The 20446-nt window shown below is 39.9% G+C and overlaps 1 protein-coding gene across 1 annotated transcript in view; it reads right to left on the reverse strand.

Annotated features, from left to right (window-relative positions):
* The window catches only part of jph3b (junctophilin 3b), a 157388-nt gene that overhangs the window by 123436 nt on the left and 13506 nt on the right, over positions 1–20446 (reverse strand). Inside the window, exon 2 of the mRNA XM_048606089.1 lies at positions 2220–2994. Within this exon, the coding sequence (XP_048462046.1) occupies positions 2220–2994 (775 nt within the window). The remainder of the gene's footprint in view (positions 1–2219; positions 2995–20446) is intronic.

Consider the following 20446-nt stretch of genomic DNA (forward strand, 5'->3'; position numbering starts at 1 on the left):
CTCCTTCACAGATGCTGCCAGACTTGCTGAGCTTTTCCAGCAACTTTGTTTTTGTTCCTATATATAATTCTCAGTCTTTCTTTCTACAATGGTTTTCCTGGCCCAATGAGTTTCTATGCCTTAGTTTATGCAACAGGCCCAATACTGACAAAAAAACCCTAATAATCTTGTGCAATGTAGTCCTGCTTTTAAATCTTAGTACTCAGCTCTTAGTAAGACATTTAAGATAAACTTGAGGTATGTTCCTTCTGACAGATGTTAAAGATGATAAATTAAACATTTTCTGCCAGTGACAATCCCAATTCCCAACAGAGTTATGACTGCAGAGGAAAATTGCTGGTTTTCTTTTTAAATTTGAACCTACTTGTGTTGCTGAACATCACTGCTGCAAACAAAAGTATTTCTAACTGTTCAACAAATGCACTCCACATGGAAGAGTTCTGACAAAAACAGCTTTGCCAATACCAAAATTCATATTGGACAAAACCAACAAGTTCATTTTAAACATAGTGACTTCAGGCAAATGGTTCTGCTGAACTGATGCTACAGATTTTAAAAGAACCTAAGTGTAATTTATAGTGCTCATAAACTAGTTTCTCAATGGTTTCAAAAAATGGCTGAAGGCCTAACATTACTTACATCTCATTTGGCCCAGATTAGAGAATCATAAACAGTTTTTGTCTGAGAAATAGAATTATTCATTTCCTCTATCCATTTGACTATTATTTTTCTTATAAGAGAAAGATGGTCGCAATAAACTAATCTATATTTTAATTTACAAAATCTATAGTTCCTACTGTGTTAAAATGTATAAGTTATATATAATAATTTACCCAAAAACAAAATCTAGTTTTAGGAAAGGTGCAAAATGGCATTTAGTTTCTAACTCAAATTATTTAAATGATTAAGCATCTATGTAAAACTTTAAATTCTTTCTCTTCAGATACTAATAGTACGCTTCCACTTTTCTGCAATGGAATCCATTATCTGTTACTGAAGTACAAAAGTACCATGTCATAACAAACAAAAGTTAATTAGTTCAAAATAACTTTACAATTGAATAGCTGTGGCAGAAATTAATCCCTTTTTTTATCAATTATTTACTAATCCAAATTTTACACTTATTATTTTAACAACACTCACTTTGATACATCTCTTCTTCCCTGTAATGATTTACATTCAAATAACAGGTGGTATGTTTCTGAGTAGCACAAAGACTGAGCTTCAGCCTATGTTATGAACCTACCAACTGCTCTAATTTGGAGGTTGACAAAATGTTTAATATTTCTAATTGTCAGACTGAAGTCTGTGAATAACACTGGAATTTGACCTGGTGGCAATAACTGTGTGAATTAAACATCTCCATTTCTATATTGCTTTGATGGCTTTCAAAATAAAGGTTTAAATGAGAGAGAACCTTAGCGAAGACCAAAACCAAGATGCATAAGTGATGATTACTTACAGACAAAAATTGAAAATTGTTAGCTTTCCATTATGTACCAATCAAGCAGAAGGAGCACTGCTAACTTCAAATTAGTGTTTGTTTCAGATCTGGGGCAAAGACAAAATGGAGATTTTGGAGTGGTGGGGTGGTTGTGAGGCTCAGATTTAACTGACAAATACTGAATTAGGGCTGAAGGTATGTAGTTGCTGAACTTCTATCGTAATTCAGTTTCCCACTCAGTGACATGTTCATGTTCAGTAGCATTACTTCTCCTATTTGTATGTCAGAACCCTTTTCTCTATCAGCTCGAGTCTATATTCCACTTATCAACACCTGCATTTTTGCAGCTAAACTGCCAACATGACACCAATTCCCTCTGGGTTCCTTCTCTTGCTTCCTTTTATCTTTCAATATTACTCACCTTGTACTCTTTTCTACACTTCTAGAGTTCCAGCATAATTCCTTTACACTTCCTTTTTTTGAGCTAATGTTATCATCCAATACCATGTTGGCCTAACTCAAAATAATTGAGCATTCATGGGTCAAGCTCCCACAGGTCAATTTACATTCTCTACCAACTCTACAACTGTATAGAACCCAAGTTATCCCTCTATTTCCAATCTACCACTTATACACCAGGTCTTCAGTCTTGCATGTCTTGGACCAAAAGCAAACCTGTTCATAGAACTTCTATCTAATTGGTTATCTGGTAGTACCATACAAAATCATTTAAAAATAAACGCAGTTTGAAATGAGTCAACAATGAGTTTCTTACCTGGATGCAGAAATCTCAGCTTTTTGTTTGGCAATAGCTGCAGCCCGTTCAGCTGCTTCCACTGCCCTATCCACTTTATCTCGAATCTTACTTGTCCGTAGAGGAATCAAGTTCTTCCTCTTCCCACTCACCAACACGTTCTGTTTATATTTGCCTTCTTCTTTTGTTCCATCTGGAAATGTTGTACATCCATAACCGTGCCTCTTGTTGCTCAGCCACTCCCCTTCGAATTTCAAGCCATCAGACCGGTGGCTTAACCCAAACCCAGAGCGTTTGTCGTTCTTCCATTCTCCCACATAGGTTTCTGTTGTTGTTGCATCTATATCATCTTCAATGACTGACAAATCTGTCTCAACTTCACCAAAACTAATTGTGGAATTGATATCACTGGCTGTAGAACTGACCGTACTCATCCCAGCTTCACTTCGAAATGAGCTCTGCTTGCTTCTTTGGCTAGCCAAGGAACTTTTGGACTCGGACTTCCGGAGTTTCAGCCCACTTAAAAGGGATCTGCGAAAAATCCCTTTCTTTTTGTTTTTGGTTGAAAGAAGATCATTGTCACTATGCATAGTGAGAACAAAGCCCCCCCTTGATCCTGCAGGACTTCCAGCTGGAATGTCTGGGTGTATGGCTGTACCATTACTATGTTCACTTCTTAGAGAGTTAATAGAAGTTCTGAGGGGAGACCTGATAACAGCAGCCATCCCATAGGGAACGCTCTGACGCACACCATACCCATGACGCATTCCTCCAATCCACTGCCCTTGATAGGTACCTGTAACAAAGAACATATTAATTTTCAATATATATTACATTTATGCAAAATATATGCAACTTAAATAATGAATGACTTTCACTAATCAGATATAGTTTCATAAATTTACTTATAGACATGTAAGGTAGTTCTTGTAGACACAGATTCATAATGTTTAATGAGCTGCCTCTCCCTTACACAGAGGTACCATCTCTATAATCCTTATTTACAATACATAAACTAAAAGCAATCTAAAACATAAATGCTAGAAATCTGAAACTAAAGAATCAAATGCTGGAACTCAGAAAATGTCAGTCAGGAAACAGATAAGTTAATATTTCAGGCTGATTCATATTTTGTCTTCAGATCTACACAGATCTGCTCCCTGGACAGTAAGATTTGAAGATGGCTAAGTGCATTAGGCCTGTAATACTTTAGCCTGATAATATCAATAAAGGGTAAGTAACATTCATGTCAAATGAATGTCAAGCAATGACCATCTCCAAAAAGAGTGAATCTCACCATCACCAGCGCATCTTCCCCCTTCCCCCCTCCCCATTAACGTTCAATGATAATAACATTCCTGAATAACCCACATCCTGGTGGTTATTGTTGACCAGAAACTGAACTGCACCAACCATATATGAAACAGACTTCAAGATTTTCGTAAATGTACATAAGTAATAACAACTTTTTCTCAGTTTGGTACTAAAATGCAAAACAATGCCTGAAAAACATATTCTTCTCCATTATGCTTTTGAGACAGGAAACTACCACTTTGTTCCTGTCTCAATCACTATTCAATATAGATATATCCTAAATTGTCTTTATTTAGGAAATAATACATTTACAGAAATTGTATCTTTACTGTATAATACATAAACTGAACTTTGACAATGGGATCAACATGGAGACATTAGCTGCAGCCTTTTTATGTGGTTTCACAATACTCAAAGAGGGATATTATTTTTGAGTATTTGTTTGAGTGTTTTACTTATTGCTTTGTTAAAGACTGTAACTGGAATCAAATTAATTGCTTGCTCTTTCATAGTACCTTTATGAGTATTAATATTTAATATTATTACAATACAATCGGAGAAATAATTATATTTGAAAGAGTTTGCTTTTATTAAGATTTTAAAGGACTCCCAGATGAACGGAGAGTCGTTTTGCAGCAAAAGCCCAAAACAGATCATCATACAATCAATGGCTTAAGTATTGCTATCATTAAAGTTGGGATGGTATATATAGAAGCAAAGGGTTCCTAATAGTTGAGGGATCAAGACACTACAAATACATGATTAAATGTAAAAGATATAGCACAATGATCAACAGAAACATTGTCATGTGGAGAGTTGTGAGTTGTTTGAATTTGCTTCCAGAGTTAGTGATTGGGGTTTAAGTGTTCTGTGCTATCAATTAATCACCATGTTTTTTATTAATCCAAGACAAGCTTCAGGCCAATGAATGTTGAGGAAATGGTTCAAGGCAAGAGGTGTTGGCCATTCACACAGCAGCAGATATTAAAACATAAATGCATGTAATTAACGACATTATTTATCTTAGTCTCTTTCAATTTTGATTCATGACAAGTGCCAGGACATCTAATCAGGCCCCTGATAGAAAATGTGTATGACACTCTGGTACAGAAGAATGTAAAAGACAATGCAAAAGATTAAGTAAACCTGACTAAATAGATCAGGAGAGAGTCACTAGGTACATGGAAGTACACTATGAAAGCATGGACCTACTCAACAGTTTTCTGACACACAACGAAATACCACCAAACAGAAACCAAAACAATTACTTAGAAACCATTCATAAATATGTGGTAAATCACAGGATCCTGACTACTGAACATTTGAAGGTACAACGTATTTAAAATTTGCCTTAATTACAGACGCTTGAAGAATGTCCAGGTGATCCTTTTTGTCCAGTACACTTTCTGTCTGCTTGATAAATAGAAAGGGTAATTCTAAACTTAAACTGCAAATGAAACATTATGATTTAGTAAACAAATGCTGGATCTATTTGTTGCAAAATCTTTCCATTTTCCACCATCCATAATCATTTCTGTGATCACATTGCTATTATTTTACACATCTATAAAAGTCCTTAATGGATGTGCTCAGAATCTTGACAAGCTGAGTTCCTGAAAGAGCCACAAAAGCCTACTCAAAAACATGCTCAACTGCTGTCAAGTTGATTAGTTGGAAAAGTTTGCAATGTCACTGAATCTGTAGTTCGTCCTCCTTGAAGGCACACATTAAAATCTACCTCTTCAGCCAAGGTGACCTCTGTAGTTCATCTGTCCTCGTGTCTCTTTCTATGGCTTGGTCTCCAATTTTGTTTGAAAATGCTCTTGTGAAGAATTGGGATGTTTTGTTACATTTAAAATGTTATATAAATGGAAGTTATTGTTGCAGTTACAAATCACACTAATGTTTTCCTCTGACATGAAGGCAGCTTTCAAAACCAAGACATAAGGGACCCTGTGATTCACAGGCAAACACCTGAAACCTAAACTGTATTCTGTGCTCATTAAGATCTGACCTTTATTTTAATTCATGTCCCACTCCATATTGCAGCAGGAAAATATACTAAACGAGAAAGTAACCACATTAAAATTAGGACAAAATTTGTACACCTCTATCTTTTGTTACTTATTTGACCCCAGCCTTAGCATTATTACCCCATTTCCCTATCACTTCCATCCCTGTCCTTCTTTGGTGTTATCACACCACATCTCAGGAAAATTTTCAACAAAGTTCTGGGAAATTGAAAAAGCCCTTTTCTTGCTGTTGTTACACAATAATGCAGGCCTGTTGCATCACAAGAGATCCCGCCAATGCTACAGTAACAGTTTTAAATTATCTGATGTCACATGAGACTGCAGGGCCACTGTAATGCTGGTGAAGGGACCCCAACGTGTATCAAGTGTACACATGTATTTTCGTCCTTTAGATCCATGTACCATTATTTCTTAAATGGTTGAAGATCTCAAATCCAAAGTGACTCAAATTGTTATACACATCAATAAATGCAAAATGTGGCTGAATTTTTTCAACCTTTCAATCTGGATTCAGATTCATTCTGGGTGATTAAGCACAAGTTTTGTCTTTAATTATATTGCCTAAAGCACATATATACTATATGAGCATTTTGTATTTTAAAGGAAACAAGAAGATCTCTCTTAGCAGTGGTGTCTAGAAGCCTGAGACTTTGAATTGTGTCCTTCATCATTACGTTTGTCACAATACAGCTTGGGTATGACAGAATTTCACCTCTTTGTGATACAGCCAATTTACTGAACCAGTCTATCACAGGGCTAAGTCGAACTAAAAATAATATGCAATTACTGATACGGAACAACATGGGCTCCCTTTGATGTAATGTTTGTTTTACTCTTTAACAACAATTAACAACATTTTTATGACACCAGAATCTTTTACATTGCAGTTTTGTTGCTCTAATTAACAGTGTTTAATTTATTTGCAATGCCAGTTTGTGAGGTGTGTACAGATCCATTGCAAGCTTTCAAAAGGGGGCTGGATGAATTCCTCACCGTTCTGTACAAAAGGAATGTGGGTAATGAGCAATGTGTTTCAAGATCAATGTCACATCCTGAAATTTGGAAATTTGCTCCTTTTGGAGGTCAGGGTGGTGTGTCCCAGATTCTTTTTCCCTAAGTAGGTCGAGTGCTTATATCTCCGCTTTCTGTTCCTCCCAAGAGGTCACGTAGCTGCTGTTAGGAAGGGGACACTGAGATTCTGGGAACTGCTTTTGCCGAAAAGACACTGGCAATCTGGGAGCTGCTGTTGGGAAGGGGACACTAGGAATCTGGGAGCTGCTTTTGGGGAGAAGACATTGGAAATGTGGGAGCTGCTTTGCTTAAAAGACACTGGGAAGCTGGGAGCTGCTTTTGGAGAAAAGACATTGGGGGTCTGGGAGCTGTTTTGTTTAAAAGACACTGGGAATCTGGGAGCTGCTTTGTTTAAAAGACACTGGGAAGCTGTGAGCTGCTTTTGGAGAAAAGACATTGGGAATCTGGGAGCTGTTGTTGGGAAAAAGACACTGGGACACAGGATAAGATGTTCAATATGATTTGATAATAATAAGATATAGATATGATACTAGATAGGGCTTTGTCATTTTGGAACATCTGAAGGCAACTACAGCATAGGACTAAACCAGAAACAGCCTCTGAGCCAAACTTTCTGGATCTAAGCAAAATGCTGCTTCGACAATGCTCGACCTCAATGCATGCACCACGGCAGATTACTGTGCACCTGTCTGACATAGTCATCACACACAAATCTTGTAGACAATCAACTGAATAAAGTAGTATGTATTTTAAGTGGAATCCAGTGTTCAACACCCCTCCCCAGTTTCCATTATCACTTGCCCACACATCTACTGACTGAAGAAAACCCACAAGCTGGTTGAAGCCATCCACACTGTGCCTCACTTGCCACTCCATAGTGACATGTTCAATCCCACCCCTTGCCTACCTTCCACCTCAGCACCCATTTGCAGCGACCCTTCTGAGTAAGGTCTAACAGCAACAACAGCTTTCCTTTTGGATCAAGGAATGGAAAATGTGGGAAGATACTCATCAATTCCTTGTGAGAAATATCGCGTGTCAACTGACAAGCTTTGAACTGTCATAGCGAGAATTGCACAGTCAACGTTCAACAATGCAACCTCAATACAAATCCCCTACCCATTTATGAAGAGGTGTTAACAATGCTGCACATTTTTGAAGAGTATGCCCTGTATAGATTAAGTGCTGGACTAATCACCTCAAACTCAGTAAATGAAGATGCAATCAAAGTTTTGGCAAAGATCTGTAGTTCGGGTTGTGGGTGAATTGTTGACTTGCTCGCCGAGCTGCCTTGTTCTCGTTCAGATGTTTCACTTCACTCTGGGGACTTGCATTCATTAAATCAGGGGTGCCCCATCTGTCCGAAAATCTGCTTTAATTTCCAGTTCATTCAAACTTTACAAGGAGCTGCTCCTCCAGCCCTGTGGGTGCTGCTGCAGACTTACTGATGAGCCTAAGAGCCCTAAACTCTGCTTGAAGGAGCAGCCTGATGCCTGGAGCCATGGTGATGAATCTGCTGGCCAGAACTAGAAAAAAAAAGGCTTTCTGCTTTCACTCTAGATTTCCGGTATCTGCAATATTTCAAAGGAGGAACGGACTGGGATCTGGGACTATGGAGGGGGCTTTTCACTAGGATCATCCGCTTCCCTGGGCACTTTCTTCAACCAATAGTTCAGGGACAGTTTCTGAGAGATGGAGATGTGCTTGCCCAAAGAGGGGCAGGTTCCCGGCTACATACTGGTTGATCTGGTTGAAGGTCGGCTTCTTGGAGGGCAGGTCTTATGAGGGAAGGTTGAGGGAGCTAGGGCTTTTTTCATTGGAGTGAAGAAGGATGAGAGGTGACTTGATCGAGGTTTACAAGATGATGAGAGGCATAGTTAGAGTGGATAGTCAGAGACTTTTTCCCAGGGTGGAAATGACTATTACAAGGGGGCATAATTTTAAGGTGATTGGAGGAAGATATAGTGGAGATGTCAGAGGCAGGTTCTTTACACAGAGAGAGGTGGGTGTGTGGAATGTGCTGCCGGCAGTGGTAGTGGAGTCAGATACTTTAGAGACTTTTAAGCGATTCTTGGATAGGCATGTGGAGGATAGTAAAATGTAGGGTATGCAGGGTAGATTGATCTTAGTAGGACAATAGGTGGGCACAACATCGTGGGCCGAAGGGCCTGTACTGTGCTGTACTGTTCTATGTTCTACGTTGTCAGGGGTGTTCTGGATGGCCATGACAATCAGAGCCAAGATGCAGAACAGGGACAGGATCAGCTTGATCGGCTCCTCTTGGCTTATCAGGGACAGCCAGCCCAGGTCACAACTGTTGCTGAAAGCCAAGGAGAAGGCAGAAAGAAACTGTCTCTGTCAGTAACTGTGAGTCAGTGGGAAGGAGCCTGGGATCTGGCTGTGCAAGTAAAGCTCCAGGGAGCCACATGTCCCAGACCCATTGAGTGAATGGTAAGGATTGGCAGCTCCAGGCTACCCTCCCAATTATTTCACATGTGTATTTATGGCTCTTGCAGAGGCTATTGCAGTGCAGCACCTCACCAGGGAGGTTTCTCATTACCAAAGTTTAAGCAGCCATGTAGTAATTTATTCTACTTTAGGTTTGATTGTCTCTGACCCCAGTGGTGTAGCTGGGGTTATTCTAGGATTCAATAGCCAGAATGCCACTAGGCCAATATGAGCACATCATGGCTTCCAACTGAATTGGGAGACAATGATGCGAAACATGGTCAGCACCCCTTATCCACCAACACCAAAAGCACAAATAATCTTTTTAACGTTACAGCCAATCAACCCTCCTTTGACAAAGTAGTAAAATTGACGTTGTACCTTACAAAATTTCCAATAATGAAAATCCCTTTCCTTCCATCACTCTGCTTTATATTCAAGATCATACTTGTGCAAGATGGAAATTTCTCCCACCAAAGCCTTGTAGAAATGGGTGAAAGCAATTTTCTGGGTGGATTAATCACATTTCCAAACAATACCAGGATTTAATACTTTGCTCTGCAAATGGGGTAAAGTAAAATTCTCAATAATGTGAACCACAGCTCATGTGTATTGCCTGTACAAAGGGAACTTTTTCCAGGCATTTTCAACATTAAATGATTAGTTTCAGGTAGGGCTTGCATTAGTTTTATCAGTGTATTCCAAATGAAGCTAGTCAACAAGCACAAAATATTGTGGAATTTTAGAAATTGAGTTTGTGCAATCTTTAATGTTGGCTGAAAAAATTAAAATCCTGTGATCAGCCCTAGCCACTAAACTAGCCATGTCTCCAGTGTCAATAATAAAAAGTGAGTCTCTGTCTGTTGGTCCCACTTGCGGCTGTTGAAGGATTCAAATTGAAATTACTATTGACCAGAAACTGAACTGGACTCACCAGATAAATGCAACAAGAACAGATCAGAGGCTAGGAATCATAGCTCACCATCTGACTCCCCACAGCCTGTCAAGGCGTGGATCAGGAGTGAGATGAAATACTTCCCTCTTGTCTGGATAGGTGTAGCTTGATCAACACTCAAGAAGCTTCACACCACCCGGGACAAGCAACCTATTTGGTTGACACCACATCCTCAAACATTTATTCCCTCCCCCACTGACACATAGTAGCAGCAGTGCATAGCCTCTACAAGTCCATTGCAACATTCACCAAGATTCCTCAGATAGTACTTTCCAAACCCAAGACCACTACCAGTGAGAATGACAACAGTAGCAGTTGTAGGTTCCTCTCCAAGCCACTGACCATCCTGACTTGGAAATATATTGGTGTTTCCTCACCTGGGTCTCTGGGTCAAAATTATGAAAATTCTCTCTCTAACAGCACTGTGGGTATACCTACACCCAATGGACTGCCGTGGTTCAAGAAGACCACTTTCTCAAGGGCAATTAGGGATAGACATTAAATTCTGGCCCAGCCAACAAAGCCCATATACCCTGAATGAATTTTAAAATTGCATGTAATCTTGTAATAAACTGTTAAATAATCCAGTATAGTTTTTAAGTAATTTTCAGTGATTTATACTCAGAGTTACTTGTAGATGACGGAGTAATCACCCTTATTAAAAGTGTGTATTTGTTTCAGTAAAACTGCGCCAGGTTATTCTGCATACGTAAGTGAATTTATCAATTAATACTTTTTAATAGAAGCAAAAATATAAAGAATTGATTTCTATTTCATTGTCTGATTCCATTTGATCATGGATGATTTTATATTTGTATTTATGCAGGTAAATTTTAGAAGAAACTTGAGCTATATCCTAAATTGAGCAATTAATGCCAATTTTCAGATTGTGCCAAAGCAGACACTTATCTCAAGACTGATTTTTCTCAGAGATGCTTATTATATCACATGGAATGGAAGCATAATGTAAGTGGAAGAAATCTGAAATTAGAATCGAATAATAGAACCATATTAGTAGAATTGTTTTCAGCTGCACTACTAGACCTGAGTGAAATGAGGAAATGGCAGGCAAAGAAATTAATTATTTGATTGGATTTGATTTGTTCACCTTGTGATGATCCATGGTTGCTGGTTGCTGCTTTTGACAAAAACCTAATTGAATGTTTCTGTGGTACTTGCTCATTGATGAATAGTAGCATTTCTATCCTTGCCCAGTGAATGGAAATTATTGACAGCTTGGCATTTAGTCAGGAGAATATTTCAGCTAATGTGCTGGTTACATGAATCAATCACTACATTTTTGCTTTACGCTCACTTCTGTGTAATTGCCTACAGGCACATGTCATAGACAATATGTTCTATACCAAATTGAATTCAGAGTTAGAATTGGAAAATTTACATTTGCAAAATTCTACGGAATTGTTTTACTGCATCAGGAAATCAGCACATTTTATCCCATAAGAACATAAGAAATAAGAGCAGGAATAAATCATTGGCTGCCATGTCTGCTTCACATTCGGTAAGACCAAGGCTGATTTTCTACATTAAATCTACCTCCCACTGCAATCCACATATTCCTTGATTCCCTGAGAATACAAGAATCTATCAATCTCTGTTTTGAATGTACTCAATGACCAGACATCCACAACACTCTGGGGTAAAGAAATGCTAAGATTCACAGCTCTCTAAATGAATATATTTCTCATTTTGTCCTAAGTGGCTGACCCTTACCCTGAGATTGTGACCCCCCCACCCCTCCAACCACCCTAGTTCTAAGTCTTAAAGGCAAGGGGAAACATCTTCCAACAATTATCCTTTCAAAATCCTTAATATTTGTATTTTTCAATGAGATGATCTCTCATCCTTCAAAGCTCTAGGAAAAATGGGCCTAGCCTACCCACGCTGTTCTAAGACAATCTTCCCAGATTCAAGGGACTAGGGACAATGATGAACCAAAGGAAATTCGTCTTTGTCAGAAGGTGGTAATAGAGAAATTAATGGGGTTGAAGATTGATAAGTCCCCAGGATATAACATTCTATGTCTCAGAGTGTTGAAAGAAAGAGGATGCTGGGTAATTCAAGATGGAGGGTGGGGAAAAAATTGTAGCTGTAAGAGCTGCTCTGTTTTTGAGGTATTTTCAGTGTTGGAGCTGAATTCCTCAAATTCTAGGAGCAGTAATCACTGCTTTAAAGGCTGTTGCGTTATTTTGGAACTTTGTGAAAAAGAACAAAATAACGGCATTTTAAAAAGGAGGAAAACAGACAAACCACATGGGCAGTGATTCAAATGGAGAATGAAACCTACACTGCTGTCTGACCCAGCTGCTGCCCTTGCTGTCTGTTTTCAAGTATCTCTAGACATCGGAGTTCATTCCAAAAAAAATTAAAAAAAAGTGAAATTCACAGCTGACCTTGGAGAAATCTGTATGTGGGAACTCACAGCAGGGAAGCAGCTAAGTGGCTTTTCAAAGTGTAACTGGTTTTCTTTTGTAAATCTACAATATTGATTAGAGTGGGGTTTTCTTTATTGTCTCTTGATTAAACTTTAAAAATATAAAAACATAGGTAGTAAGCTCGCCTGGAGCAATGTTTTTAGAGAAGTAAGACTGTGCTATTTTCTGGGTCTATAGGTTGTTAAGGTGCAAACATGGCCTTTAGCAGAGTGATGTGCTCTTCCTGTTGGAGGTGGGAGATTAGGGAGAGTTTTCATGTTACTGATGATTATGTCTGCAGGAAGTGTGTTTGATTACAAATTCTATTGGATTGTATGGATCGGTTGGAGTGGCAATTACAGGCAATGAGGAATTTACAGGAGCTAGAGGGTGTGATGGATGGCAGATGCAGGGAGGGAGATAAACTACAGATACAGTCAGGTAGATGGGTGACCTCCAGGAAATGTAGGAGAGGGAGGCAGGTAGTACAGGAATCTCCTGGGGCTATCCCCATCTCAAACAAGTACGCTGTTCTGGAAAATGTAGGGGGTGACAGACTCTCAGGGGAATGTAGCACTGACAGCCAGGTTTCTGGAACCATGACTGGCACTAATGTAATGAGGGGTATGCCAGGTTCTAAGCGATTGATTGTGATAGGGAACTCTCTAGTCAGAGGCACAGACAGACATTTCTGCGGCTGACAGCAAGGCATGAGAATGGTGTGTTGCCTCCCTGGTGCCAGGATCAAGGATATCTTGGAGAGAATGTAGAATATACTCAAACAGGAAAGGGACCAGCAGGAGATCGTTGTACACTTTGGAACTAAAAACATAGGAAGTGAAAAGGATGAGATTCAGAGGAGAGAATATGGGAAGTTAGGCAGGAATTTAAAAAGAAGGTCCTCGAGGGTAGTAATATCTGGATTACTCCCAGTGCCATGAGCTAGGGAGAGTAGGAATAGGAGGATAGCGTTGTTGAATGTGTGGCTGAGGAGCTGGTGCAGGACAGAAGGGTTCACATTTTTGGATCATTAGAATGTCTTCTGGGGTAGGCATGACTTCTATAAGAAGGATGGATTGCACCTGAACTGGAAGGGGACTAATATACTGGCAGGGAGATCTACTAGAGCTGCTAGGGAGGATTTAAACTAGTAAAGGTGGGGGTGTGTGGGGGTTGGGGGTGGGGGACACCCAGGGAGATAGGAGGAAAGTGGTCAGTCTGAGACTATGACAGTTGGGAGGAGTAGTAAATCAAACAGACAGGACAGGCAGGAACAAAGTAAAGAAAGAGGTACGACTGGTAAATTAAACTGCATTTATTTCGATGCAAGAGGCCTAACAGGTAAGGCAGATGAACTCAGGGCATGGTTAGGAACATGGGACTGGGATATCATAGCAATTACAAAGACCTGGCTCAGGGATGGACAGGTCCAGCAGCTTAATATTCCAGGGTATAGATGCTACAGGAAAGATCGAAAGGGGTGGGGTGGGGAGGGGCGGGGTGGTGGTAGTGAAGAGAGGAGAGGGACTGGTGTTTTTGATTAGGGATTACATTACAGCTACATTAGGGAGGATATTCCTGGGAACACATCCAGGGAAGTTATTTGAGTTGAACTGGGAAATAAGAAAGGGATGATCACCTTATTGCGATTGTACTACAGACCCCAACAGTCAGTGGGAAATTGAGAAACAAATTTGTAAGGAAAACTCAGTTATCTGTGAGAATAATAGGGTGGTTATGGTAGGGGATTTTAACTTTCCAAACATAGACTGGGACTGCCATAGTGTTAAGGGCTTGGATGGACGGAATTTGTTAAGTGCGTACAAGAAAATTTTCTGATTCAGGATGTGGATGTACCCACAAGAGAAGGTGCAAAAGTTGACCTACTCTTGGGAAATAAGGCAGGGCAGGTGACTGAGGCGTCAGTGAGAGAGCACTTTGGGGCCAGTGACCATAATTCTATTAGATTTAAAATAGTGATGGAAACGGATAGACCAGATCTAAAGGTAAAAGCTCTAAATTGGAGGAAAGCCAATTTTGACGGTATTATGCAAGTACTTTGAGAGGCTGATTAGGGACAATGTAAAATGGGAAGCCTTCAACAATGAGATAAACAGAGTCCAGAGACAGTATGTTCCTGTTAGGGTGAAGGGCAAGGCTGATAGGTGTAGGGAATTCTGGATGACTAGAGGAGTTGGGGTTTTGGTCAAGAATAAGAAGGAAGCATATGTCAGGTATAGACTGCAGAAATTGAGTGATTCCCTATAACAGTATAAATGCAGTAGGAATATACTTAAGAGGGAAATCAGGAGGGCAAAAAGGGGCCATGAGGTAGTTTTGGCAAATAGAGTTAAGAAGAATCCATAGGGATTCTACAAATACATTAAGGACAGAATGGTAACTAGGGAGAGAAGAAGGCCCCTTAAAGATCAACAAGGCCATCTATGTGTGGAACCACAGGAAATGGGGGAGATAATAAATGAGCATTTTATATCAGTATTTACTGGGGAGAAGGATACGGAAAATAGAGAAGATGGGGAAATAAATAGCGACATCTTGAAAAATGTTATAGAGCAGGAGGTGTTGGACATCTTAAAACGCATAAAAGTGGATAAATCCCTGAGACCTGATCAGGTCTACCCTTGAACTCTGTGGGAAGCTAGGGAAGTGATTGTTGGGCCCCTTGCTGAGATATATGTATCATCGATAGCAACAGGCAAGGTGCCGGAAGACTGGAGGTTGGCTAATGGGGTGCCACTACTTAAGAAAGGAGGTAAGGAAAAGCCAGGGAACTATAGACTGGTGATGTTGACATCAGTGGTGGGCAAGTTGTTGGAGGCAATCCTGAGGGACAGAATTTATATGTATTTGGAAAGGCAAGGACTGATTAGGGATAGTCAACATGGCTTTGTGCATGGGAAATTGTGTCTCATGAACTTGACTAAATTTTTTGAATAAGTAACAAAGAGAATTGATGAGGGCAGTGCAGTGGACGTGATCTATATGGACTTCAGTAAGGTGTTCAACAAGGTTCCTCATGATAGACTGGTTACCAAGGTTAAATCACATGGAATACAGGGAGAACCAGCTATTTGGTTACAGAGCTGGGGCGAAGGTAGAAGACAGAGGGTGCTGTATTTCGGACTGGAGGCCGGTGACCAATGGTATGCCACAAGGATCGGTGCTGGGTCCACTTCTTTTGTCATTTATATAAATGATTTGGATGTGAACGTAGGAGGTATGGTTAGTTAAGTTTGCAGATGACACTAAAATTGGAGGTGTAGTGGACAGCAAAGAAGGTTACCTCAGAGTACAACGGGATCTTTATCAGATGAGCCAGTGGGCTGAGGATTGGCAGACGGTGTTTAATTTAAATAAATGTGTGTTGTGGCATTTTGGAAAGGCAAATCAGGGCAGGACTTATACACTTAATGGTAATGTCCTGGGATGTAGTGTTGAACAGAGAGACCTTGAAGTGCAGGTTTATAGTGCCTTGAAAGTGAAGTCACAGGTAGATAGGATAGTGAAGAAGGTGTTTGGTATGCTTGCCCTTATTGGTCAGTGCATTGAGTATAGGAGTTAGGAGATCATGTTGCGACTGTACAGGAAATTGGTTAGGCCACCATTAGAATACTGCATGCAATTCTGGTCCACCTTTTATAGGAAGGATGTTGTGAAACTTGAAAGGGTTCAGAAAAGATTTACAAGGATGTTGCCAGGGTTGGAGGGTTTGAGCTATAGAGAGAGGCTGAATAGGCTGGGGCTATTGTCCCTGGAGGGCAGAGGCTGAGGGGTGACCTTATAGAGATTTAGAAAATCATAAGGGGCAATAGATAGGGTGAACAGGCAAGGTCTTTTCCTCGGGGTGGGGGAGTCCAAAACTAGAGGGCATAAGTTTAAGGTGACAGGGGAAAGACTCAAAAGGGACCTAAGGGGCCACCTTTTCATGCAGAGTGATGTGTGTATGGAATGAGCTGCCAGGTGAAGTGGTGGAGGCTGGTACAATTACAATATTTAAAAGGCATTTAGATCGGTTTCCGTGCTATATATCTCTATGACTCTAAATACTCATGGAGGCAGTGCATTATCTTCTAAACTTCCATAGATTCCAGAATGGTTCTTGAAGATTGGAAAGTAGCAAGTGTCACCCCACAATTTAAGAAGGGAGCGTTAAAGAAAATTGGGAACAAGAGACCTGTTAACCTTACATTAGTCGTAAGAAATATAAAGGATCTGATATATGGACCCTTGGTCAATAATGATCTGAGTAGGTATTGTTAGCACGGATTTGTGAATGGGAAATTGTGTTTGACAAACCTGGTGGAGTTTTTTTGAAGATATTACTAACAGTCAGCCAACTTGTAACCCAATTATTCCTGCTCTCTATTTTCTGTCTATGAGCAATGCTCAATGCATGTTAATATATTATCCTCAATCCCATAAACCCTAATTTGGTGTGACAACCTCTTGTATTGGACCTTATCAAATGCTTATTGAACATAAGAATATAAGACCTAGGAGCTGGAATAGGCAATTCAGCTCCTCGAGTCTGCTCCTCCATTTAATATGATCATGGCTGATGCCAAAATCTGAAAATCAAAATGCATAATCTCCATTATTACCCCTTACTACCCAACTAGTTACAATCTCATAAAGTGCTAATACATTTGTTAAAGATGCTTTCCATTTCATAAATACATGTAGCTACTCTCCACTCCATATGGACAGTTCTAGAACCTGGGAAATTCTGGAAAATAGACGTTGATACATTCACTATCTCTGTAGCCATCTCTTTTAAAATCCTAGAATAGAGGGCATCAGGTCTTTAAGATTTCTTGACTTTTAATAATTAATTTCACCAATATTATTTCTTTCAGCTGTGTGAACATCTTTACTAAAACTAATTTCTTCAAATTCCTCTTTCACACTAGAAATTTGATTTTGTATTACTTTCAGAATTTTGCTGTGTTTTCTATTGTGAACAATGTTCTTGTCAAATGTCTTGGCCATTTCCTAAATTCCTATTACAATTGCTGTTATCTCAGCCTTTAAATGAACCACATTTACTTTCATAGGCACAGAGAACTTTGGAGCAGAAGAAGGCCATTCAGCCCATCAAACCTGCTCCATCATTCAATAAGATCATGGCTGATCTGACTGGGGTCTCAGCTCCACTTTCCTGCCTGCTGCTCTTGAATTCCTTGTCTATAAAAAATCTATCAATGAATAAATTCAATGACGCAGCCTTAATTGTTTTCTGAAGAAGTGAATTCTGAAGACTGAGGACCCTCTGAGGGAAATAAAATTCTCCTCATCTCTGTCTTAAAAGGGAGGCCACTTGTTTTTAAATAAGTGTCCCTTAGTTCTAGTCTCCCCCTCAAGGAGAAACATCACTTCAGCATCTCCCAAATCCAGTCCCCTCCAGATCTTACATGGCTCAATAAAATTACTTCCCATTCTTCTCAACTCTAATTGATAAAGGATCAACCAATGCAACCATTCTTGATCACTTAAGTCCTTCATCCCAGGAATGAGTCAATTAAATCTTCCCTGAACTGTTTCTAACGCAATAATACCCTTTTCAAAAGAGGAGACCAAAACTATATACAGTACTCGAGATGTAGTCTCACCAAAACCCTTTACAGCTGCAGTAAAAATTTCCTATTTTTGTATTCCATTCCCCCGGCAATAAATGCCAACTTTCCATTTGCTTTTTCAATCACTTGCTGTACTTGCATACCAACTAATTTCACAAATCTCTTGTTTTTTTCAATACCCATTGAAGCTTTCACAATCTGTTTTTAAGTATTTTTCTGGTTTACTCTGATATTCTTTTTCTTCTTTCCTTATCAATTTCTTGGTCAAAGACAACTCAGCATGGTGTCAGGGAGTCAGCTGGGCCAGACTGCCCAACCTAAGCCAAGGTGCAACAGCATGTGACACAAATACAGAAAATGCTGGAGAACCTCAGCAGGTTTGGTAGTGTCTGTGGAGATAGAAATAGAGTTCACATTTCAAACTCAGCATGTCTTGTGGTCAGAACTATCTTTGATTTCCAATAAAAACAGAATATTCTGGAAATACTCAGTCGGTCAGACAGAATCTGTAGAGAGAAACAGAGTTCATGTTTGAGGCTGATGACTTTTTATCAGGCGGCAGATCTAATGTCAGGTCCTCAACGTACAACGGTGGGTAGGATTTTACAGTGGGCTTTGCAGCCCTAATGTTGGATCCAATGGATGTTGGGAGCCTGTACTTGTTGGAATTCAGACTGGAGGAGTTATTTTCCCAAAGGCAGCCTCCTGGAGTTCCACCACCAAGTTTGCTGTCCAATTGTGGATAACTGTCAGGTTCCAAAATGAGCCATCCTAATCACAGAGTCATCAATTCTAGAGCCTCGGCAGCCTCATCGAGACAGAGACCACTGTTAAAACACATAGGAGAACGCAAGACATCTTCAAAATGGAGGAGCCCCTGAAAGGGTAGAACTAATCAAATGTATTTAGAGGGGGAAGGCCTCACAAAATGGAAAGGAAACCTCTCCAGGGTTTTTGGGGCCACACAATGACCTTTTATCTGAGGTCCCAACATCGGGGCATGGGACTCTAACTACAATGACCCTCACACCGGACACAGGCAGGGTGCATTTGTTTGAGTTTGTGGCTCCTCATAAAACAGGAGGTTACAAAGTGACTGCTGCCCAACTAAATTGAAGCTTAATTATTTAAATTGGTTTTCAGCTTCCAATACCCATTTCAGGCTGCATCTGGGAAATTTTCCAGCCACTAGATTTTTCTACTAAGTCTACTATTCAGGGGTCAAGGAAGTTCTGCCCATTAATTTTGCGTCTCCTTCCATAAATCCCACCTGGAGTGCTGAGTATTTCCAGCATTTTCCATTTTTATTTCAGATTTTCAGCATCTACCATGCTTTGCTTTTGTATCATTGGTATATATCTGGGTGCAAAATGAATTTAGGCCAACTATTGTGTTTGCCATTAATTTAATCATCTTTATCACATTAGGCACTTTTGTCTACAGTGTGGTTTAATAGCAGCTTCAAATTCTGTATTTTCAGTGCATCATTGATATGGTGGCTGAATGGTTTTAATCCCTTTTAATGCAGGATTAAGGGAGTGAAAAAAGAATGCTATAAAAACTGTTAATCTGAAAGGTCTTTATGCAAAGTTTGAGGGCAGAGTAATAAGGAATGCCAAATTGGTCTTCAATTATCACATCCCTGGTATCTCTGTCTGCAAGGCATTGAGATGGTCCTCATTCTACTCCTTCCTTGCCTTAACTTTGGTCTTTCTCATCCAATGAAAACTGATGTTATTCTGCCTCCTCCAAATAAAGCTGTCTACAAGTAGTTAGGTTATGCGGGATGCAACATACCTCAACGATGTGGGGATATTATAGGAGGTTGTTATGTATATTTGTACACCTGAATTTCATTTGAAGAACTCAGTAGTGTACTCGATCATGACCTTGGTGGTCCCATAGCTTTAATATTACAAGTGCTGTTTGGGACAATAGTAAACATGAGTTACACAGAAAAATTCCAATCAATGAGTCAATTATTTAAAAAAGTAATTAATGAGATTGGCCATCAAAAAGTGCCAAGCAGAAAAGCTAAATTATTATTTTGACATTTTAGTTGATAATCAGATCCAGAAAGACCTCATGCCTGATCACATGGGCAGAGGAATGGGCATCCCTCTGTTAAGAAACACTAACCTCACTTCTTCCTCTGGTGAGACACATTTCGAGCTGCTATAGCACGATTCATATTGAAGTGAGGGTCAGAAACAGGTTGCCCTTCAATCTGGCTTTTTCTCCTCTTCCAACCTGATCTTGTGGATAATATTTTGAGAAAGTGAGGAGGGAGACAGAGAAGGAGTAAGGGGGTTGGGGGAGAGTGTGTGGCTCAGTCTCAGGGTTCAAACACAACCCCCCCACACCCACATCCTTCCAATTCTACCCCCCTCACTCCCTCTTTCTTTCACATACTCTCTCCTTCCCATTCACTCCCCCC

Source organism: Rhincodon typus, chromosome 15 (assembly GCF_021869965.1).
Source record: "Rhincodon typus isolate 14 chromosome 15, sRhiTyp1.1, whole genome shotgun sequence".
Classification (NCBI taxonomy): Eukaryota; Metazoa; Chordata; class Chondrichthyes; order Orectolobiformes; family Rhincodontidae; genus Rhincodon; species Rhincodon typus.